We start from the raw sequence: 25,116 nt of genomic DNA on the forward strand, positions 1-25,116 counted from the left end.
TCTCCCTGCCCCCCTACCCCCAGCAACCCTCAGTTTGTTTTGTGAGATTAAGAGTCTCTTATGGTTTGTCTTCCTCCTGATCCCATCTTGTTTCATTTATTCTTTTCTTAGCCTCCATCTCCACTTCCTCAAATCAGGGAGATTATATGATAGTTTTCTTTCTCCGATTGACTTATTTTCATGCATTGCTGTTATTACAGTACTTTAAAATTGAAATTTGGTACTAATTTTTGTTATTAAAAATTTTAATAATATTAAAATGTCAGCAACGTGTCACATTTCAGGTTACTATCCACCTAGAGTAGTTATGCAGGGGAAGATTGAGATAAGGATATTTTATCCTTTATTTTATTTTATTTTTTTTAAAAGATTTTATTTATTTGACAGACAGAGATCTCAAGTAGGCAGACAGGCAGGCAGAAGGAGAGAGGAGGAAGCAAGCTCCCTGCTGAGCAGAGAGCCCAAAGAGGGGCTGGATCCCAGGACCCTGGGCTCATGACCTGAGCCGAATGCAGAGGCTTTAACCCACTGAGCCACGCAGGCGCCCCTTATCCTTTATTTTTCAATTGTAGTCAGCAGTAAAAGCAACAGGAGGCCTTTACATGAAGTTAAGGTGTTCCCCACTGCTGCCCTTTCTTGTCTCCTTCCCCTCCCTCCCCCGTGTGTGGAAGTTACTGTATCAAGGGTATGGAATATTGTTTCTGAAACCTTCAGAGACTTAATTTCAAATTGACTCAGTGTACATTTATTACACACTGTGTGTGTTCGGCTCTGCCCTAGGCTGTGAGGATAGAATACGTAAAATACGTGGGTTCCTCTGTCCTTGGGAAGGTTATAATTAAACCGTAGTTAACTATGGGTATTCTGTCACTGCGCAAAAGCTTTTTATGCCTCTAATTTGTTTTACGTTAACATTTTTGAAATGAATAATACATTCATGTTCTAAAATCAAGATCATAAAAAAGCTAGTTGAGACATCTTGCTTCTGCCCATGCCTGTCATTCTTACTCAGACCTACCCCCATAGTAACTATTTTTATTAATTAATACATCCTGGGGCACCTGGGTGGCTCAGGTTCAGTTGGTTAAGCTCCAGCTCTTGATCTCAGCTCAGGTCTTGATCTCAGGGGCATATGTTCAAGTCCCTCATTGGGCTGCACACTGGGCATGGAGCCTTCTTTAAAAAAAAGATTACTGATGCATCCTGCCATTTCTTTATGCAAATGTGAGTAAATAGAAATAAAGATCCTTATTTTCTCCCTTTGTTACAGGAAAGATAAGTATATTGTATGTACGTTGCTGTACACATTTCTATTTTCATTTATTTTTATGCTTTTAAATCATTTTCTTTGCACCATTGTTAAAAGTAGTGGATGATTTTTAAACTATTATGGTGACTATCTTACAGCAAGGTTTAATAGGGTACTTTGGACTCACATAGTTGTTAGAGAAATCACAAGAACTTAACATACTACTGATGTTAATGTCTATACCTCTGGAACTAAAACAGACAGATGGTCTTTTTTAACAAGCCAAAGCTGCTTATTTTGTATAAAGTAGGTATATTCTGCACAAGGTTACCTATGGCATACTTTCCATATTAGATGCTGAAAATATTATGTAGCCAGAAAAAAAGCACAAGGAAATTACTAAAATAGTCTGTTTAGCTTTAATGTATATGCAACCTGAGTCGTATGTGATTAGTTTCTTGGTATTTGTATCAGTAAAAATTATTACTTATGCATATGTAAGTATTTGTTTATTAAATTAGAGAAAATGTCACTCTTGCACACTTTGAAATTAGAGAGTTTATGACAGTAGCGTACATATGACAGAGTATGGGTACTCACATCAGTCATGTATCAAATGCCATGGGCTGGATTCTGCCTCGAAGACATGCAGGATTTTCTTAAGCGGCAAGTTGGAACATTTGGCTTGTTGGTGGAAGGAGTGTTACACTGTAAGGAGGAGTACTTGTATTTGAATCCTGAGTCTGGCATTGCCTAGTCCAATGGGATTACCCAGTCACCAGTATGGACTGCAGTGTTACGAAAACGAGGAAGTGGAAGTGGGAGGGATCCCCTAGCTCTGTGTGTATAGGGAAGATATGGGAATATAATAAGCCCTTTTTGTTTGGAAAGTGGAATTTTAATTGGCCATCTTTCCCTGCTGACAAAATGGGTTCCTTGCTTGATGATAAGGCCTCCTTCTTGTTCTTAATTTCCAGTGGTTACTAAAGTTTGACTTAGAAGCGAAATATATTATTAATCCTGCACGATTATTTTATCTTAATTGCTTTATCTGAACATGTTATTGGCTTTGAAATCATATCTTTCTTCTAATCGAGTATATTACTTATTCTAATGACAATTCTTAGTTCTTCTAAGTGTAAGGTTTTACCTTGGGCAAATGTAATTATGTTTCCCTTAAAATTGTCACTCATAATTTTGTTATTTCTACTGAGAAGAATTTTATGTCCCTAAAGAACACTTGAAATACTAACTTAGGATCTAGGAATAAGCTTTTACTTCATGAAGATAGAAAAAGATGAAGAAACTTTAACAAAAATTTATGAGTGAAGGATGTGTCTGAAAAAATTGTACATGTAAAGAGAAAACTCTGCAGAATCTATATTTTTAAAAATATGTGTCAGTTTTAGGAGTTTTTATAAGCTTACGAATGTTCTTTCAGCATGTTTGGAATATTTCATGATTTTTTTTTTGCTTCAAAGAATAACATTTAATATATATGTGAATTTTGTCATAATGATTCTGTTTGAAAGGAGTTGTTTGCTCCTGCTGTTTAAACTGAACAGCTTTGCACCATGGTTTCGAGCACACACTCTGTCTCCGTGGTGTGAGACTCAGCTGCTGGCTTTTGTCCTCCATGCTGATACACCTATTCTTGACTCATATTTTCAGCTAGCGGATTCTGAAAGCAGTGTAATTTCTACTGTGACTCAAGTAAATATCTTTGTTCTCACGATGTGGAAACTGAGCAATAAGAATTTTAACTAGTTTGTGAGAAACACAAGCCATTACAGCATCGCTGGGAGTAGAATTTAGCTGCCTGCTGCTGGGGCTCAGAGCTCCGCACTCTGTGGACGTCAGGCCCTCCTCTACCTGCTATGGGTCTCTGAGTCAGCAGGGTCGCTTATCTTTGTGAGTCTTCTTTGCAGCCATAGGCGCTCCCCTCGCCTTGCCCCCCAGGCCTTTCCAGCCTTCGGCAGTCCCTGGAGCCTACAGGTGGCTGGCTGTACTTAACTAGGCCTCTTACTGTTTAATGTACCAAACCTCTGAAACCACTCATCGGAAGTAAGATTATAGTAGAAGCTATAGTCTCTGCATAGAAGACCATTAGTAAGTTAGTATAGTATAAAGGCAAAACCACTACTTTTGCATGAAAACGGTGTGTTTTTCTGTCATTCAGTCAGAACTCTGAAAGGTGGGCTGTGGATCACATCAGTGAAAGGTGTCTTTACTTTAATGGGGTGAAAATCTGCTTTGTGGTGTATATCATCATTCTTAGCTCTGAATGGTTACTGTATTTAGGGTGATAGTGGGAGTGAAGAGAAGCAAAACATCATGAAGTTCTCTTTTACTCCCTTGAAATTTGCTTTGAGCACTTTATCCATCTTGGACTGCGTGTTTAGACAATGCCGCCATGTCAAGATGTGACTCTGAACTGCTCGCGAAGATGGTAGAAGACTGCTTTGGGCCCCGCTCACTACTAGTGTGAACAGTAGATAGGAAAGAGACTTTTTAGAAAATCTATTTCATTTTTTGTTTTTGTTGGCACGGGATTTAGTTGCCATAGAATGCAGGTATGTTAAGCATAAATGTATATGATAGCCAAGAGGGAGGGAAGCAGTAATCAGGCGTATTAGAATAGTAGTAACAAGAACATTGACAATAATAAGCAGTTAGTTGGTTAGGCCCTGCAGTGAGTACTTTATATGTATTATTGAGTTATGTGCTAACAATTAACTTCTGAAATAAGTGAGCTAGCCTCAAATGACAGATGACAGAATAGACCTAGAAGGAGCAGGTAATTTGCCCAAGGCCTGGCAAGTCACCAATAGCAGCCCTGAGATGCTATCCCAGATTCTTTGTTCTTACCTATTCAGTTTGTTTATACCTTTCTTAAACCATCAGGCATTCTCTTACAGTGACTACTCTGAAACAGTGAATGAAAGGGTTGAAATAGGAGTGGAGATTTTGAGGAAGGAATGGCAAATAATGGAAATTATTGTCAGTCTAGGAGTGAGTCTAAGGCATTGTCAGAAACTGGTCTGGCTCAGGTGACCTGAGGAAATATTACTACTACCAGAAATGTCTTATGAGGATAAAGGACTAAACGTCTGGGTTTTAACTCTTAAATGAACATTATGAATAAAGTTCATTTATAGGGGAGGAAAAGGAACATTCTCTTATGTCCTTTACCCCCTTTCAGTTTCAGTCCTTCCTCCTACTATTACAACAAGGTGTACTCTAGGGAGCCATTTTGTTACTGTGGAACCTTTGCCTATAATTTGGAGATGTCTGCTTGGGAGGTTTCTGTTTTTATTCCCGAGTTTATAGCATCTTGTGATATTTAGTTCAGCTTATTAGTACTTGGGTTTTCCTTCATATCCAGCATCCAAAATAAGACATTTAAATATTCAGAACTGCATAAATTGTATCAGCTGTGTAGCAAGTCTTTGAGCTGTTTATAATCTCTATTTTGTGTTGTTAAAATAAAATGGGACTATGGGATTTTCTTGAAACACTAAATTATGTTTGAGAGGTTGGGGGTGGTTGTTAGATTGATGGTCAGTAGAGACGGGTTGAGCAATGGGGCAGAGTTTGGTGCTAATGTAAGGAAAGGGTCTGACAAGGCTAGACTACAAAGACCAGGGAGAGCTAGACCGTGTTTTCTCAATCCCTGGAGCCCACCATTGGGCCTGGCACGTAGTAGCTCAGCAAGTGTTTGAAAGAATTAATTAATAAATTAGTGTTTCCACACATACTTATTTTTCTCCCTGTCTTCATATCCTTGTTGGGAGTTGTTGCAGATTTATATATTGAAAATCAATTTTTTTTAATGTCATTATCATTGAATGGTAGAATAGGGAACAGATCAGAGAACCTCGCTTTGTTCTGAGTCCCCGGGAAGGATTTAGGTTAATGGGGGCTTTGTTTTTGGAGGGCAGGGGGTGTCTTCAGGGCCAGAAATCCTTGTAGTCATTCTTTTACCACTTCTGTTGACCCACTTTTCTCCCTTGAAAAAGAGGTTCCTGTACTACTGAAATAAGGGTAAATGTCCTCTTGTACTCTCTGTCACAGCTGGGAAATCAGTTCCTTACCTGGAGTGACTCACTTGCCTCAGTCATTCAAACAGCTCATGTTGCCACCACTTCCTGAGTTGTGTTTTCAAATCCACAAATTTCCAAGATTGCCGTAGAATGAAAATGATTTAAATACATAGTCCTGACTGCTGATAAAATTCATACTTCATGGTATTTTCTTTTCTTGAAGCTCAGGACCTATAGTTTGTGAGAAGCCAGAAGTACAATAACATCTGTAAAGGGAGTATTTTGTACCTTGAAATGTGATTTTTCTGTTTTCCTATCCCTCGTGAATTTGGTTTCTATTATTGAATTTTATACTCTTCTTACACTTAATCATGTGTAGCATGGTAGGACTAAAGATAAAATTTTGCCTTCTTTTTGTGTGGCATAAAATAGCTTTAAGTACCACTCTGTCCTCAAAAATGAAATAGGAAAATAAAGGATTTAAAGCATTTGAACCACATAAAATTAAGAGGGAAGGAGAGTCTCAGTTATTGAATCTAATAAAATTCAATTATATTTGCCCCTCAAGTCCTTGTATGCCAACTCTTTGTCTTTATGTCTTATCATTTATGGCATGAATTTTTTTTTTTTTAAGTTAGTTTTCCCTGCCTTAGCAAAGGAAAAAAAAAAAAAATTCTTTCTTCCTATATCTGTTCCCAAATTTTGGGTTACCATAAATTCTACTTCCTGCTTTTCTCCTCTATTTGAAGACTGATGTTTACCCATTCCTCTTTTCAGATAGAATGCGAACTAACATAGCTTTTTAAGATAGGAAAGAAAAGTTTTCTCATTTACCTTGTGTTTCACTCAGTATTGAAAGTTCTTTTTATTTGCAGTGAAGCTCTGTGTCATGTTTACTTCCTATTTTCAAGGTTTTAGATATCCTTCATCCATCTAGGACTTGTGAGAAATCTTAGAAGGAAAAATTAGCTCATTTGCATGCACATGTGAATTCTGATAGCCAGTTAAAATTTGAAATTTGTAATGTCCCTCATTATCTATAATAAGCTAATACTGGAATTTGGTAGCAATGGAAAATTGTCAATATATTTTTTCTGCTAAAATTAAAATGGCTAGATGAAAAGGCCCAGAGTAGAGATTATGTTTACTTGTATAGACAGGATTTTTCTGATTTGAACATATTGAGGTTATTCTTTGGAACTTTGAAGTGCCATTTTCAGATCATCTAATGTGTTGGGAGAAGGCCAGTTACTGAATAATTACAATAACAATTTTTGTGACTGTTAAATGTGGTTAATTATCTTTTTTTACCCCTGCGCAGAAGACTGGCAAAAACTAATTAGATAATGTCCACAAAATGCTATCAGGAAAAAGAAATATGCTATCAGGATGAAAGACCCATACGGTAGCAGACCATTATTAATAATAAAAGGAAATGGAACATTTGTCTTAAGCATATTGATAAGATAAAAACACTGTATGCATTCACAAGATAAGTACACTTTTTAATGGACTGGAGAGTGGGGACGAGGTGTGCTGGGGTTGAGGGGGAAGGAGAGGTATGTTAGAGTTGAGAAAGGGGAGTGGGGAGAAGTGGGCTTGGAGGTGTTTTGAACTTGAGGGGAGGGGGGTGAGGTGTCCTAGAGTTGAGGGAGGGCAGAGGTGTGTTGGAGTTGAGGGGGAGGAGAGGTGGAGAGGTGTGCTAGAGTTGAAGGTGGCCTGGAGAGGTAGGCTAAGTGGTGTGTTGAACTTGAGAGGGAAGAGAAGCCTGCTGGAGTTTAGGGAGGAGACGGGGAGAGGTGGGTGGGAGGATTGGTGGAGTTGAGGGAGGGGAGAGATGTGTTGGACTTAAGGGAGGAGAGAGGTGTGCTGGAGTTGACGGGGAGGATGTTGGCTCTAAAATGTCTCAGGTTCATCACTGAGTGGCTGTGTGGTTTCAGACCACACAGGATTACTTAATCCCTTTGGCTCAGTTTTTTTTTCCCCATCTCTAAAATGGGAAAAATAATCCTTCTCATGTTTTGTTAAATGGTTTTAAGAAGATATGTAAAATACCTAGCATGCTCTTTAATTTAGAGCTTTTAGTGTTAGTAGGAAAATAACAATCATAATAATTGTTAATGGATACTAAGGGTTTTTTTTTTAAGCAGAAGTTCAGTTATATTACTCTCTAGGTATTTGATGTTTTATCAGCTGTATCTCATGTAGGTATAGTTTTAAAATTACTTCAAGCAGCTCGATGCTTGAAAGTCACTGTGACCTTTTAGAATAACATAAAATACTGCTCTGCTTAATTTTACCTTCCAAAACAGGAAAGCTTCCTTTTGTAGAAAATAGAACCGAAGTGTGTGGTAAGACAGAAGAGAGATTACAAATACTAGAAGTACAAATATGTAATGTTATTACAAATATGTGCATCCACAAACTAAAGCCAGCTCTCAAACTGAGAGGATCCACCATCAGTTGTTGTTAATTCTTATCTCTTCTGTAGTCTGCTAATGCTCTTAGAAAAACAGTAAACGATGGCAACTTTTATGACAACTTGGGGTGCAGATGTTGGGAACTTGGCATCCATGCGCTCTGTCCCCTGACCCCAGGGAAGTTCAGAGCGTGTTCTGTTTTAGCGACTGAGCAACTCTCGGGGGCCCTACGAGAGCTGGTTTTGGACTGGCACGTAATAGCAGCTGCGTGTTAATTGGCCTCTTGTTTATATGATGCCAGGTTATTATTTTCTTCTGTTATCAAAGTGTCATCTGTTAAAGTCTCCAAACTCTGACATGTTAATTTTTATGAGGTTGTGTTGGAACAAAGCGCTAGACTCGGCCTCAAAGACCCAGGTTAAAGGACTCTCCTGTCATCTGGTCAGCTTTTCACAAAGAGGAAGTCACAGTCACAGTTCTTGTTTAGCTTTCCTTTTCGTCTGACCTTGGTCCTGGGACTTCCAATCTTTAAAATGTTCCTCTGTATAATTGCTCATTGTTTTAAGTTTTACCTGCCCTTTTAATTCTATGTTTTATTTGGAAGTCAAAGAAATACCCATTTTCTCTGAAACTGGGTTAGAGAAAGAATAATAACAGAAAGGAATAATTTAACATTATGAATTATTTAGGGGTGTGACACATTCAGAGATGCTTTGTGAATGTGAATTTTTGTGAGTTTCTCTTAGAATTTAGCTTTCCTACTGTGCAGCCCGGAGCTCTAGGAACTGAATCTGTAAGCTCTGTGGACCCTCATCTCTTCGCACTAATTATTATTTAGTCCTTTTTGAGACTTCCAACATTTATGTTCACACTTTGTCTTAAAGGAGTCTATAAACCTAGGTAAGGGGGATGGTAGGAATTGGCTGTCTTTCTCAATGCTGGAAGCAACAGAGCAGCCTCAGGTCTGCAGAGGATGTGTTAGGATTAGATTTGAATCTGGAGAATGTCGTGTATATGTACAATGTCCTGGTAAAGGCAGAGTGCTTGGGTTTATAAAACTTGTTAATTCTCATATTAGTAAATGCTGTAATAGGGAGTCATGGTCTTAAAAGGAAATTACTTGTTGTTTACTCAGCTTTCACGTTGACCTAGCAGTTCATTAAATTTTTTTACAAATATAAATTGTTGGCTGTGAACTTTGGATTGAGCCTAGCGTTTTTATTATTTCAACACTTTGTTTTTGAAGAGAAAGAGAGGTTTTTTATGTAAAACAAAATTCTTCTTGGGGTGCCTGGGTGGCTCAGATGGTTAAGCATTTGTCTTTGGCTTAGGTCATGATCTCAGGGGCCTGGGGTGGAGTCCCACATTGGACTCCCTGCTCAGCAGAGAGTCTGCTTCTCCCTCTCTCTGCCCCTCCCTCCTGCTTGTGCATGTAGTCTCTCTCTCTTTCTCTCTCTCAAATAAAATCTTAAAACCCACAAAATTCTTTTCAACTTTAGCTTGGTTATTTTGTTTTAAATTTTAATATTGTACACCCTAATTTTTTCTTATTTTTAAAAATGTTAGTGTTGCATTTTTTGCCTATTTTATGATCATTGAAAAACTAATGGGGCAATTATGAAACAATTTAATAAAATAACATGCTTTGTAAGAATGATCTTCCATTGTTCTTTGTTTCAGAAAATGTTCCTTTTCTAAGAATGGATTTCATATCCTTTATAAATTTTCCTTTTAGAGAAAAAGGGAAGTAGTCACTAATGCATTTTTCCCTATTTATCCTAATAACTGACATTGATTATATATCTGTCATATGTCAGACATCATGCCAAGCACTTATGCATAGTATTTTATATAATTCTTATGCCAATTTTATGAACTGTGTGTTCCTGTTATCTTCATGTTTCAGTGAGAAAGTGAATTACAAAATCTAAATAAGTTGCCCCAAATTGCAAAGCTATTAAGTGGTAGAACTGTGATCCAATTCCAGATCTGTTTGACACATACTTAACAATTATGATTACTTATGCCAAGCCCATCACGGGTACTCAGTAAATATTTATTAAAAATGAATGTCAGGTATTAGTTGGCTTTAAAATAAAAGCCAAGAATGTGTAGTCTGATTTATGTGTAATAAATAGAAGTACATATGCTGCTAATTTCCCCCCTTTTTTATAGGAGAAAAGGCTGAAGGAAAGGGAAGCCAGAAGAGAAGCCAGTAAGAGACAAGCAAAGGTAAGGATTGATACTTTTTATGAAAAAAATGTTGGTAGCATTGAGTGGGATTTAAAAACTCTGCTTTTCTCTATGCATTTTATATTTATTTATACATCTTGTCATTCAAATTGGATATACTTCTATGTGTGCCTGTCCTTTACTTTATCCTGTTCCTTTCTTTCTTCTGTAATGCAGGAGGAAAGGTACATAAGATAATTTGTGTATTGGCCACTGTCCTACTAATCCCACCATCTTTTTCCATTCTATTTTGTGCCTATTAAATATGGAAGACTGTTGGCTTTGGGGGCCATGCTCGACAGGATTTTAAACCCTGCCATCCTTCGACTAGGCAGACAGCTATGTGGACCCAACTCAGTAACAGAGAACTCTGAAAGCACTGTTGCTTCAGTTCCTGGGAGCATGTGCCTTCACTATTTTCTGTAGACAAAAATGTTCAGCAAATAGATATGCACAGTATCACTCATATATGTCCCGTTGTGAACACCATCTCTGTGCAGCTATAATTTTTCTCTGGTGTGTTCGACACTGAGAAGGGCTCGGCTTCTGCATTCTGAGGGCATTAAGTACAAATGATTTCCTAGAACCAAGACCCAGTAACGTATGTCATTTTTCATGCCATGTCTCATTGTGCTATGCCTGACTAGCCATGATTTCTTCTTGGCAGTTAGCAAAGATCCGACTCCCTTGAGTAAGCCCTTAATATTCTTTGTCATTTTTTCCATGCTGGCCATAGCACTTAGAGAGCAAGTCAGAGATGATAACTCATTTATAGTTCTGAAGTGGGAAGCAATTACTCTGCAGTGTAAGATGAAAAGACTGCTTATATTCAGTATTAAATATCACTCTGTCTTCAGAGGTGCCCGAAAACGAGAGCTGTAGTGTGTGCGGCCTGACTGTGAAATCAGGTGGCGGATTCTGCCTGTGCTTTTAAAATGCAGGCGTGCACTGTCACAGCATAGAAATTACATCTTAGGGGCTATAGTGGGAAAAATTTAAATGTAAGAAGAAAACTTTAAATCTAGCGAAAGCATTTGATATTTATGAATATTGCATGCTCAGCATAAAACTAAACTTATTTCACTAAGATGCTCTTTCACTCCTGCACATAAAATTATAAGATGACAGCTGTAGTCTGCAGCCAGAAGAAGACCTGCTTACTGTATTCCCTTTGTGCGTATTCACGCATATTTGTGTGTATTACTAAAATGGTGTGTTTTACTCTTGTTGGCACTATGGCCTTCACCTGCGTGGTGGTTGGAGTCATGAATTGTTCTCACCTATGGGGCTGCCTCTTGAGCCTCTTCCTTCATCTTTCTGTAAATTGGTGCACAGACGGATTTGGTTTGATGCTCTGCCAGCTGGGACATAAACAAAAAAGCTGGCAAGAGCTGTCATTTGGGTTTTTCCACTGGGCAGATCTCTGAAGGGAACTCCTCAAGCCCAGCCCACCCTCCTACTTCTTAACCCTTTAAATGTTTGTCCTCTATTTGTTCCTGACCTCTGGGAATGAGGACGCCTCATTTCTGTCCAACCACTAATGCTTGGACTGGAAATAAATGGAAGAGGTGCTGCAGCTGCCATGACTTCGCTGCAAGGCCAGGAGCCCTCAGTAAACAGAGGCTGTTCTTTGGTCATGCTCACAGCCTCAACTGATGACTCACGGGTGGCAGCCCTCTTAAGAGTGATTTCAGAGGGATGAGGGGCCGGACTGTAGCCAGGACTCAGACATTCCACGAGGCACCAAGGACTGGCAGCAGTGACAGATTCAGGCTGACTGTTGGAGCCCTGAGCAATTAGTTTGGATCTACCTTTTTGTGGCTCACTTCTTTTCAAATGGAAGTGGTGGGATGAAGGCTCCCATGGCTTTCCAGGTGCCCCTGTGGAATCAGACCCAGAAGATGTTATTGGGAATGACTCTATAAAAAGAAGTGATGGCCCTGTGTTTTGTAATGTCTAAGAAGAAATGCGTGGTGTGAATTATCAGGTGTCCTTATTGTCTTTGTGCTTGTGCTTTAAATGATGGATAATTAAGTTTTAAAGTAAACTTTATCCTCTCTTTACTATATTTGCCCATAATCATTCTGTGACTTGTGGCTGTGCCTTCTGATGCCCTTTGGTCAGCTTCAGGCCAGAGCATCTTTCAGTTGCTGAACCTACAAGATAGCCACAAGATCCCTTAGTGCTGAAAGGAAATGGTCTTTGCAGACCTGCTGTACCTGGACTCTTAGTTGTACCCATTTAGAGAATCAGTGCACAGCAACTGACAGTACGAGAAAGGGAGACTCCTGTGGCTCTTTTGACCTTGTTTTATGCTTCATTCGGCCTCATGTTACAGGAGGAGGAATGTAGAAGACACAGAATATTGTTTTTAATTCGAAAAAATAGTGTTCGAATGAAAGTTAATGGATCTGTCTTTATTTCCCCCCAAATGTGAAGGCTTAATGATAATGTGAGGTTTCAGTTTTATAAATGATGATTGGTGGTTATCTCTTCCAACATAGTATTCCTAAGAAACATTGCTTTGAAGATGGGAGTACAGTGAAACAAAGTTGGAATGGACCTTTCAGCAATCTGCTGCTACTCTTTGTTAAAAGATAGGTCTGAGATTCGCATGGAAAATGTGACATGTAGGGCAAGAGGAGGAGGGAAACATAAAGTTGGAACCCCCGAGGTTTTCTGGGTGCCCAGGGCTTAGTGATCTAGAAGATAGAGGTCTTTAAAGTATCAAAACTTGGTTTAGCAGAGAAATATTTGAACTGCAAAATGGACTTTTTACTTTACCAGAAAGATGTGTGTTCTTACAACTTAGAAATTTTAAACTGAGATGTGGAAAAAAACAGTTGTAGCCATGAGCAATAGATCCCATGGCTTCTTAGGCTCAGGGAAGTGACATAATCCTGGAAATACAGCTTCACCTCACCCTTCAGTGTGATTTCCTCACGGAAATGTCTGGAATGGTTTTGCCAAAATGTAAAGAAGGGAAAAACAGTGATGAAACTTGAGGAAATAGATCCCCAGAAATATCTCAGAAAGTAGAATTTATTAAACAGAAGCATGATGTTGGTAAAAGTGAACACTGAGTGTGGAGGAATAAAGAGTAGGAAGCAGCTCAGAGGCACTTAATCACTAGGAAATTACACGTGGCCTGAACATATTACAGATGCTTATAGTCATTTTTTAAGTGTGGGGAAAAATTTTTTTATAAAAGATTTTAATTAATTAATTAATTTGACAGATCACAAGTAGGCAGGCAGATAGAGAGAGGGGAAGCAGGCTCCCCGCTGAGCAGAGAGCCCCATGTGGGGCTCGATCCCAGGACCCTAGGATCATAACCTGAGCTGAAGGCAGAGGCTCTAACCCACAGAGCCACCCAGGCGCCCCGCGTGGGGAAAATTTTATCAAAATAACTAAAATGATGTCCTTTGTTTTGAGGTTGAAGTTTTACAGTTGTAAACTTCAGCTGAATTTTCTCTAGTTTTTATTGCCTTACTTAATAAGTGACCCTGGGACACTTTATAAATATGGTTAACAAATACTAGACATAGGAAACAGTTTTTTGGATACTTGAGGTGGTATCAATTAGTTCTTTGAAGATATAGGATCCAAAAAAGTAGGAGTTGTGTAACTTTAGAACGTGAGTAGACCTGAGAGGGTCTGGAGTGGTTTCCTCGTCTACTAGTCTATCATATCTTTTTTTCTGGCCACTAATAGTTTTACACAGATAAGTTGTATATATTCATTCTGAGAGGACCATTTATTTATTTATTTATTTATTTATTTATTGGCTTTGGAATATCCTTTTACTTATGAAATAATGATGATTTTAAGAAGTCATCATTACTCGACAGAGTGAAAAGCCTCTGTCAGTCCTTTGAAATCTTATTTGAACTTTTCCTGGTCCATGACATTGATGAATGTGGCCTCCACTGAGCTCCTCCAGTAGTTTGGGTTGTGAACAGTACACTGAGTGCCTAGGTGTTCTATGGAGGTGTTTGGGACAGGACCCTGAGCTCCCACTCTGCCTTCATTTAGAGCAGCTCCATCTTTTCCTTCATGTATACTAAGCTTCCCAGGGAGCTTTTGTTTGAAATAGTGGCTCTACTTAAGTACATACATACTTAATATTAAATAAATTAAGTCTAAAAGCAAGTAAATGACTCTCCCCCGTCACTGACTTCCTTGGTGGCAGAAATGATGGTGTGCTTGGCTCTCTGCATCCTCATTCCCTGTTACTGTTACTGCTCCATGGTCCTTGATACGATAATTTTTACCCCTTTTGTTTTATATCATTTTTCTTTAAAACCTGGCTTAGGTACGTGAGCTAGCAGCGGCTTATAGAAAATGACTAGTAGCAAATCTATGAAATGAGAACTCAGCTGGCACTAGGAAGTGGGCTGTCTCCATGTTGCTAGGTGACCCCTGACATGTTGTTTCCCCTTCTGGCTTCTTCTTACCATGTGTCAGATGAAGGGAGTAGATGACATAGTCACTTGTAATCATATTTACATTTTTGTGCTCCCATACATATCTTGAGCCGAGATATGTAACAAAAATGTCTGTATTGTACTCAGTGCAGTTCCTAATATGGGACCTCAGCCTTTCTCAACATTCATGGGAGAACTCCTTTGTTTTCTTTCACATCTTACTGCAGTCTTACCAGCTGAAGGATTATCTTTCCTTACAGAACTACAAATAGACATTAATTAATGATGGTAATGGTCATTCCTAGGTCTTAAGCCTCTGCATTTATTCCTTTTTGGCAGTATCTTATTGACTGACACCAAGTTAAAATTTTTCACTTTGGGGGGAAATTTCTCCTCGTTCCATCTATTTTATATAACCCTTGCACCCCCTCCCATTTTCCTCTTTTTTTTCTGACATTTCATATTTTTGAGAATTTACTGGTCTTTTTCTTTGTTTTCTAATTCGGTTAGGATTTCAAGGGCTCTAGAGGGTCAGTTTATTTTGAACCAAGCAACTTTTGATAAAACTAAAAGCAAGATAATGGAAACATAAGTTTGTTTATAGTCCCAGTTTCCAGAGAAAGCAAAGGTCCTCCCTTAAAGTAAATTGCTCTCACATTTGAAGGGACTGAACCCTTCTAGGCTGCCCTTTGCTGCCCTGATACAATCACTTACTTAATGGTGCCCTAAATGAGTCATTCTCTTTCTCTAAGCAAACTGCTCAAATAATACCTTGTTTTAGTGCTATAATAAGACCCATTATGCTGTCCTTCTACTTTTTAAATAAATAACAGAGTCTTTTAGATGACATGCTTTTTCCCTTTAATATCAACCTAAGTGAGCAATGAAAGCCAAATAGCTTTACTTTTATTATGATTCTAGTATTGATTTGGTTTTGCATCGAAATTAATGTAATGACCCTTTTCTTTTCCTTTCTTTTTTTCCCCCTCTTCTCTTTTTATTTCTTTTCTTTCCTTTCATTTCCTTTTTTCTTCCTTTTTCTCTTTTCTTTTCCTTTCCTTTCCTTTCCTTTCCTTTCCTTTCCTTTCCTTTCCTTTTCTTTTCCTTCCCACTCTTCCCCTCCTTGCCCTTCCCTTCCCTTTCTCTTTGTTTCTTGATAATGAAGGAGATTACTAAAATGGAACTTTTAACTATGTACATCACTTAAGAGATGTTTTCAGTCTCCCATTGTCAGAGAATTGTCCTCTAGTCATGAAGATTTAAAGTTAACTGTGGGACAAAGAACATTGTTGGTTATAATACTTCCATATGGTGAATACATGTTTTTCTTCTAAGACTCACCTTTAGGTCCTCCCTTTTATGAACACTTTTCTGACCACCTTAGATAAAATGGATCTTCGTTTTTAAAACTCCCACTTCAGTCTCCTGTATGCAGCTTCTGATGGTTTATGGCACTTAGTTGGATACGTGTCTGTCTTTCCTGCTCAGTTCTAAGTACTGTTCTTGGTGTCTTCCTCTCGGGGTGTTTCATGATAAGCACTTGATAAATGTTTGAATGAACGACTGAGTGGGTGAAGGAATGGCTTAATGGGATACAGGGCACAGACTTAAACGTTCTTTTAAAGTATTGTTTATTGCCGTAAGACACATAAGTTTCACTGTTTTAGCCGTCTCTAAGTGCACTGTTTGGCGTTAATTCCATTCACATTGCTGTGCATCCACCACCACTCCCCATTTCCAGAACCTCATCCTGGACGAAGATCTGTGCCTGTGAAATAGTAACTCTCCATTCCCACCTCCCCACTCCCACCCCAGAATACAAACCTTTAAAGAGAAGACTCTTATATTCCATATCATTATTTTTTTTTAAAGATTTTTTTTTTAATTTATTTGTCAGAGAGAGAGAGGGGGAGAGAGCGAGCACAGGCAGACAGAATGGCAGGCAGAGGCAGAGGGAGAAGCAGGCTCCCTGCCGAGCAAGGAGCCTGACGTGGGACTCGACCCCAGGACGCTGGGATCATGACCCGAGCCGAAGGCAGCTGCTTAACCAACTGAGCCACCCAGGCGTCCCGCATATCATTATTTTTTAAATGAGAAAGTGAAGGGTTTTTATGAGTAGGTGCTTCTTCCAAGATCTTACGGTTAAATAACTGGCTACAGTTAAACTCCAGACCTCTGGATGCTTATGTGTGTGTGTTTTTCATTCTACCTTAAACTCCCTTCCCCCTAGTATAACAATACAGGAAATACCAAAGAGCACTGTAATTTAGAATTTTATTAGATTTAAGGTGTCATGTATAAAAATAAAAGAAAAGCAAGTTATTAATACCATATTCTCAGTCACACAGAGACTATAACTCAAGTAATACTGAAAGTTTCAGTAACATCAGTGTTGTTTATCAAAAAGATTTTGGTAAAGAATATCTATCTCCCTTTTTTTCTGTAGAATACATAGGAATTGTAATAGGAGCTTGAATTTGGGATACAATTTATATGGATGCTGTAAAATATAACAGTAATTAGCAGCTGCTGTCATACATTGATTGTATGCTGTTTACAAATACTGCAATTAAAGAAAGGCTCTATGTGCATTATTGTTTTAAGCCTCACAAATAGCACCATGAGTTAAGTGGTAGTTATTATCTTCATTTTGTTAATGAGGAAGTTGAGGCTTAGGAATTTTATGCAGCTTTCCGAAGATCACAAAACTGGGCTATAGCAGAGTCTAAACTCAGTCTGCTGTACAGGACTCAGCCTGGACAAGCAAGCATTGGGCCATGCTGTTACCTCATTTCCAAGGGAGTAAAGAGCATAAAGAATATGAGAATCTTAAAAGCTAAAGCAGACATTGGAAATAAACAGATTTTTTTCTCCTGAAGTCGCCCTTTTTATCTGCATTTAGTTCCATCTTACAGTAGGTACTAAGAAACAGCCATTGGCTGTTAGAGAGTAGTGTTGATTTCCTATTAGTTTCTATATATCACCGTAATCTCAGTAACAGTCTTTTCTTATGAATGAACTATTATGAAATAAATTACCATTATTTTCAGCCTTGGAGATCAGTTAAACATGCCATATTCTTCTTTACTTCTTTTATACAAGTTTTTCTCTCCCTGGGCTATCCTCTCCTTCCTTGGTTTTTACCCCAGCACTGTTTCCTTTTTGAAGACTGTTCTACCCTCTTTAGGCAGATATAGGCATTTCTTTCTGCTCTACTATACTTTTTATACATTATTTTGCTTTGATTCTTGGTGATTTTTTTTTTTTTCTCATCTGTAAACTCTTTGAGATCAGCAACAGAGTTTTTTCATAGTAGCTGGCACATAGTAAATGCTTGTAAGTTTTTATTGAATCAATGAAATGCAGGCATATTCATTCTTACAGTTTAGTGTTTACATGTTAATGCTGTGTCAGTCACAGTCTCTTTGATACCCAGGGGCTGGGCCCATAGAATAGGGTAGAGTTGCAATACACATTTAAATTTGTGCCAGATGGTATGCACTCCTGACACCCTGGCTCTTCACGGTGCTGCTCCTTGTTTATCACCACTTCAAACAAATCCATTAACCTGTACTAAGGTTATAGGTCTTAATATTAAAACAGAATGTAATGAATTGCAAGTGGTCAGCATCTCTTTAGAATATTTGACCAATATTCAGTTTGCTAAGAATTTGATAATCTTAAAGGTTGAAATGTCCTAATACGTACTTAATGGTTTTCCTTTTCTTCTGTTCTTTTATCTAGTTTAGAATATACAAAGCTCCTGTACCTTACCGGTGATAGAAGTGATAGTCTGTAGCAGTTTGGTCCTGATTTTCACCTTCTCTGTTGACTTTGGAGCCTTAACCTCATAAAAGTTGTGACTTCACTCTGTCATCTAGTACCTTGCTCATAAATATTTGTTGATTGACCAAAACAGGGAATTCTGTTAAAACTTCTCTGTTGGCAGCATTGTGGTGAATATTGTATTTGGTGGTTTTAAACATGGTTTGCCTAAATAATTAGAACCTAATTCACATGTGGTTAGACCGTGAGAAAGCTAAGACTCAGATCCAGGTCTGTGTCTACCTCCTAATTTATAACCACTGAGAGCTGAGCAGTGGGTTTTAAGATTAAGGGTGATTATAGACCTGTACTTTGCCAGCTGTGAGCCCCAAGAACAAGAAGGAATTTTTCAGAAAACAAGTCAGGGTTGTTGCTTTTAAACTTGCAATGCAATTCCTGGTTAATTTGAGACAATTTTTGAGAGAGCATTTTAATGACTAATTCAGGTGTTTCTTCTAATACTTCTTAAGGAATGTTGTTTCTTTTGTAGAGCATGCAAAATAAAATGTTAAAACTAGTTAACAGTTTAGGAAAAATAGTCTCAAAACACATTTGAATATGAGATGCCTAAAAAAGCACTTGTGTGCTTATGCGCTCGCTCTCCCTCTCTCTCTCTCTCTCTCTCTCTCTCTCTCGTGTGTGTGTGTATGTGTGTGTGTATCGGTACATACTTATATATGTATATATTATCCCTTTCTAGGTATTAATGGTAATTGTATTGTTAAATGTCTAATGGACTCTAGTCATTTGGTTGGTCATTTAGGTCCATTACAATACATTAGGACTCTGAGTTCAGATTGGACCAAAACAGAATAAGTCAATCTCTCTGGTGCATTTTAACTCAGTTGTGCTTTATTATGCTTAATACCAAGTTAGAGATAATTTGACATTTATATGCTTGAGTCGGTGGGTTGTAGAAACATCTCTGACAGAACAAATTAACTGTCTGAATTATTGTGGTCAGTTGGTAATTATGTGGTCATTAACACATACCCTCCTTTGTAGAAGCTGTTGTGAGCATGTGTACAGGTGTGTGGCCATCTTGATTATGGAGGCTGATGCTTAGAATCATTGATCCATATTTTTATATGTATTACCATTCACTAATAATGTGCATGAAAACGTTGGCTATAAAGCTTTGAGTATCTTTTGGGAGATTATACTGTCATAATTTCTTACAGTTTACAAAAATCACAAATTACTGGTGTGGAAAATGTGCACGTGGGTTCTTTTCTCCTTTCTTGTTAATATTATGCTTCACAACACCAAATCCTTTCATTTATACTGGGAAATAGAGAATTACCATATATCTTGATTTTAATGATTCTCAGAGTGTGGTACAAGAATCTGTGTGGGTTCTCCATGTTATTGCTAGAGATTTTTTCAAATTCTCATAAATATCCCCAAATGAATTATCTATAACATATATATCACATATGTCTCATATGTATTATAAATATATACACACACACATATATATGTATAATTACTTAAAAATATATAGTGGCTGTTAAGATGATCAAAATATGAATTTGTATTACTAAATTCATAGTACCTTTTTGTCTTTTCTTAAATGACACACCAAATGTAGAGTTGTCACCTTGTACACGGTTTAGTGTTCAATGTCCTCTTTTATCAGAAGAGGTAGAAATCAGAATGGTGTGTAAACAGCTCCAGCCATACTTGTAACACTTAGAATTTAAGACCATCTGTGGCAGGGAGAACAGAGAAGAAGAGGATGCCGATATTTCTTAAGAAGGCTGTCCTCAGTCTCTTAAATGAGGAAGTTGGGTAAAGGGAATAATAAAAACAAAAAAGAAATGGAATACAGGAAAAAGAAAATGGGGATATATTTTATGCTCAGTCCTAAAGATTTTGGAGATGGGTAAGAGAATGAAGCTGATTCCCAGTTTTCAAGTATTTCTCGTATCCACTAGTGCAGTGTGAAATACTTTTTTTGTGAATAAGGAAAGCTCTTTTGGGGGATGAACTTTAACTCGCCTTGGTGTTGGGAGTGAGCTGTAGAGTGGCCATGTTTTCCTGTCCCTTTTCGAAGCCGTAAAGACTTGTGTTGGAGAGAACTGTAAGCCAGTGTTCGAAAGAGAAAAGTGGCTAGAAGAATTTTGTTCCTGGAGATAATCAAATATACTGAAAATAGCATTGAGGACTTGTTTTTCTTATGGACACCTTTTTTTTCCCCCCAATCCTCTAATGAATTTTATATGAAATGCTTTGTGACCATAAAGCTCTAATTAGGTAATCTTACTGTTGTTATTCTTATAGTTATTGTTACCAGCAACATTAACTAATTTCCTATTTCCCACGTGTTCTTTTTTTGGGTAAAGTTGTAGCCAAGTGTCTGCAGTGTTTTGTACTGGAATATCTTTCCCTTTGCTTAGTAGATCTTTATTATTGCTATATATTACAGGATCCAAAGGTTTCTTGACTTGAAGAGAACTATAGCATTTCCTGTTTATAGACTATGTTGTTGTAGATTGTTGACAGCACTACAGTGTTTTATCCTTTTCAAAATGCTTCTCTCAAGGTTTATCGATTTATGTAATAAGTGGAAGCATTACGGTCATCTGACAGTTGCAAAAGCTTTACTACAGAGAAGCTAGGTAAATAAGTGACTTGGTTAAGGTCATACACCTAATTTAGAAGGTTAAAAAAAACCCTCTGGTTTCTGTTTCAGGATCTGAAAGGCAGAAGAGGTCTTCTGGTAATGTTGAAGGGTTTATCTGTTTCCTGTCCTTCAGATTGTACATTAATAAATCTCAGCCTGATTGCCTTGAGCATTATCTACAATGTTCAGGAGAAAGTGGTATTAAATTATGAGGTCTGGAACTTATCTCTGCTTCTTGTCCTAAATCACTACATATTTAGCTGCAAAATCACAGCATTCCTCTAAGCTTTACTTTTCCTGATGAATAGCACAACTCCTTGGGAGAGATGTTTAGCAGTGTCTGCAAAGCTGGACTTATGCTACCTAGGGCTCCACACTTGCCCTCTTAGGTATAAACCCAAGAGGAATGCAGAGATGTTGCCTAAAAAGATGCTTCTAGAGCTGCTTATTTATAATCCTCAGGTTTTGGAACTAACCCATATTGAAGAGTAGATAAATTCTGCGTACGGATACAATGGAATATTATATACAGTTATGAATTATTACTACATGCAGTAACAAGGACAAATTTTACAAGTAATTTTTTTTAAGTTTTTATTTATTTATTTGAGAGAGAGAGAGGGTGAGAGCATGAGTAGGGAGCAGGCACAGGTACAGGGAAAAGCAGACTCCCCGTTGAGCAGGGAGCCCAATGTGGGACTCCATCCCAGTATCCCAGGGATCATGACCTAAGCTGAAGGCAGACACTTAACTGACTGAGCCACCCAGGTGCCCCAAATTTTCCAAATATTGAGCAAAATAAGCCAGACACAAAAGAGTAAATACTATGGTATCCCATTTATATAAAGTTCTTTTGTTTGTTTTAAAGTAAAACCAACATTGGGGATTAGACAGGATAATGGGGTTACCTTTGGAGAAAAGAGGGAATTATTACCGAGAAAAATATTTGAGGGGGAATGCTGGAGAACTTGGGAATGTTCTGAGTTCTTATTTTGGGTGGTAGATATATAGCGGTATTCTCTTTATGAAATTTCATCAAGCTTTATGCTTAAAATTTGTTGTACTTTCCTGAATGTAGGTCATACTTAAAAAGGTTATCTTGGAAAATGGCGTGGTATACTAGATCTCTATATGTGCTTTCAGTCTACATGTTTTAATTTGTAGATTTAGGAATATATAGGGTATTTGAATAGTACTTATAACCCCAGAACTATTGGGAGCCTTTATCCCTCGAGTCATCCATGTTTTATGAAAGCTATGGAAGAAAATTAATAATTTATGTCCTTCAAATAATACTTTTCCTTTTTAAATCTCCTTGTTCCAAGAAGTTATATTTTACCTCCTAAAACTCATAAAACAATTTCTCCAAAATGAGAAAATAATATTCTTATGATTCCCATGCAAATTAGAAAGAAAAATGGATATTTTCTAAAAGGGGCATAGTGCATTGTGCCCTTCAGACACCTTTAACCTCCTCACCACCCCAGTGGATTTTCCAGTTTCTACATCAAATTGTTGGGCGTTTGTTGGTTTGTTTTTAAAGATTGTATTTATTTATTTGACAGAGAGAGAGAGAGAGAGAGATCACAAGCAGGCAGAGAGGCAAGCAGAGAGAGGGGGAAGCAGACTCCCCTCTGAGCAGAGAGCCCAATGCGGGGCTCTATCCCAGGACCCTGAGACCATGACCTGAGCTGAAGGCAGACTTAACCCACTGAGCCACCCAGGTGCCCCAATTGTTGGGGTTTTAGTGGCCTTAGAATGTTGTCTAGTTCTCTACTGTTCCTGCCAGCTGAGAGAACCCTGAGAGCTGTTGAAATTGGACTTTTTTTTCACACAGTGAACACAAGGGTTGATGAAATGGACATTGGTACAAATGGTCCCTGCTTCTACTGTTTTAACTTCATAAATTGGAATGTGTGCATAACTGTCCGCAGAAATTGAGAAATATTCAGAACTTGAAGGCTTATTTAATCAAAGAAGTTATTATTTTCCCATAAGTAGGCTCAAGGAGGAAGTAGGCTTTGTTACTGTAGCTTTGTTTTATCTTACTTCTGGATCAAATGTCAAGCTTTGAAAATGCTGCTGAAGTAGTGTATTCATGACCCAAAAGTTCCTTTATCAAGAACCATACTGCTTGTCTGTCTTTGGACTATAATCACTGCTAGAACTAAGACTGATTTTTTTATTTTACCCATCTTGATTTTCAGCTGTGTACATCAGTTTTCCTCCTTATTACATACACATTGGATTTTTATTTCATAAAGTCCTCTCATTTCCTTCAGTTGGAAATGATATACACTCTCAAGCTTATCCATTTATTTATATTAGTGCAGCTTTCTTTGGAAATGAGGAAGTATATTGTCATAGGGCATCAGCTTCATTGAAGTGGTTTTAACATGATTCTTATCTAAATTCTAAACATGACTGCTATTGATTGCTGCTTCCTGGCATCCATCTAGGCCTGAGATTTTTGCCCTTCTTAGTATAGCTGACACATGGTATTTTTGTGGTGTTCCTTTGAAGATAACAGAAAGTGAAAGAAAGAAAAAATACTAAGTCCTATCTAAGTAAAAAAGAAAATTAAAAGTGAATGATAGTACAGTGTACACTGTGAGTTAATCAGTAATGTTAGATCAGAGATTGGGGGCTTAAGGTCAGCTTTTAGCACTAACTGCCAAGTTGTTAGAGCTTTCCCCCAAAGAGCGTGAGATTTGGAAATGAAAGACCCAGGGTCCGTTCTTTCCAGTAAGCTCCAGACTCCAGGGCCGCCATCTTTCTGCTGAGCCTCATTTTCTTCTTTTGTAGAATAACAGCAGTGATGTTGCCTGTGTTGTCAGTCTTCCAGGTCTTGTCCAGACAATAACTGTATAAAGGTTTGGTAAGCTATGAGTCACTCTAAAGAATGTTAGCCGTCATTATCAGTGTTATTATATGTTGCCTTTTTAGCAGGCTTGTCTGGAATTAGCCAAGATCTAAACCAGTAGCTCAGCCAAGCCTGGAGTGTGTTAAATCCACATCACTGAAGGTTGTCTCAAAGTGCAGCTACTTAGCTCCTCCTCGGCCTCTTCCCTCGGAATCTCTGGGGCAAAGGGCTTATAGGCATGTGTTTTTGCAGTATATGTGTGTATAATTAAGGTATGTCCTTTAAGAGCCATCGTCCAAAGCCAGATGCACACTTTTGTACTTGCATACAATCCTGAGGTGCTAAGCCTTTTCTATTTTTGGTTTGGCTTATGCCACTGTGGCAGAGTGTCTGTTTGAAACACATGCATAAATGCAAGCTTAGTCTCTTGAGTCAGTCTGTAACCCAGCATGACCAGCTCTAGTTCTCCCTCAGTGTGTCTGACTTCATGTAGATTGGCATCAGAGAAAAATCTGCTTTGTTCTTGCCCTGAAATCTCATGCACAGCCTCTAAACTGATGCTAGGGTATATGGGAATGAGATTATGAGAGCTGTGTTGTCCACGACGTTGTAAAAGATAGAGACCACGAGGATTTGGCTTCTCCGTGCCATATACACAGAAGTCCTAGGTTTGTTCAGCTCATTGGAGGAGAGAGAGAGGCCTGGAAGTGACTACACTGGGAGGAAGTGGCTCTGGTTTGTTAGGTAGAATCGGTGTTCGGAGGACCTAGAGGATCCAGTGGGCTGGGAGCCTGATTTCTGTGCCACCAGTAGATCACTTTGTGGCCTTGAGCACATTTCTCTACTTGCTTGAAGTGTTTTGGGCTGGATGTTCTGCTTGGCGCCTTTCACCTCTATAATTCTGATGTCCTTTTTCATTCAGGAGCTGATCAATCATTCTCTATCATTTTTAGATCCTTTCTAACCTTCCCACATAATTCTGGCAGGTGCATTGTCTATTCTGTGTAGTATCTTCACCAGTGAGGCTCAGGTCGTGATCTCAGGGTCATGTAATTGAGCCGCTCATTGGGCCGCTTGGTGGGGAAGTCCGCTTGAGATTCTTTCTTCCTCTCCCTTTGCCCCTTCCATTCATGTTCTTGCTCTCTCTCACTCTCAAATAAATAAATTTTAAAGGAAAAAAAAAAAAGAAATACACCAAGATTGCAGCCTTTACAGGGTAAGGGGTTTGGCCGGTGCTCTTGGGGTTTGCACAAGCATATGATATGAGAAGGTTTTTACTGGCATAAAGCGGAATAGCAAGAGCTAGGAAGGAGAAAGTTGGCAGATCACAGAGGATCTTGAAGGCCTCGTTAAAGATATGGGTTGACTCAGGAGAGTGTGGGGATATGGTGAAGATTTTGTGGAGAGGTTCAGTGTCAGTGGTAGCATGAC

General features: G+C 38.4%; 1 protein-coding gene across 1 annotated transcript in view; it reads left to right on the top strand.

The window, feature by feature from the left end:
• DDX10 (DEAD-box helicase 10) overlaps positions 1-25,116 on the top strand; it is a 270,830-nt gene that overhangs the window by 155,959 nt on the left and 89,755 nt on the right. The window contains exon 16 of the mRNA XM_082683226.1: positions 9,888-9,944. Within this exon, the coding sequence (XP_082539352.1) occupies positions 9,888-9,944 (57 nt within the window). The remainder of the gene's footprint in view (positions 1-9,887; positions 9,945-25,116) is intronic.

Source organism: Mustela nivalis (genome assembly GCF_964662115.1).
Source record: "Mustela nivalis genome assembly, chromosome: 9".
In the NCBI taxonomy this organism is placed as follows: domain Eukaryota; kingdom Metazoa; phylum Chordata; class Mammalia; order Carnivora; family Mustelidae; genus Mustela; species Mustela nivalis.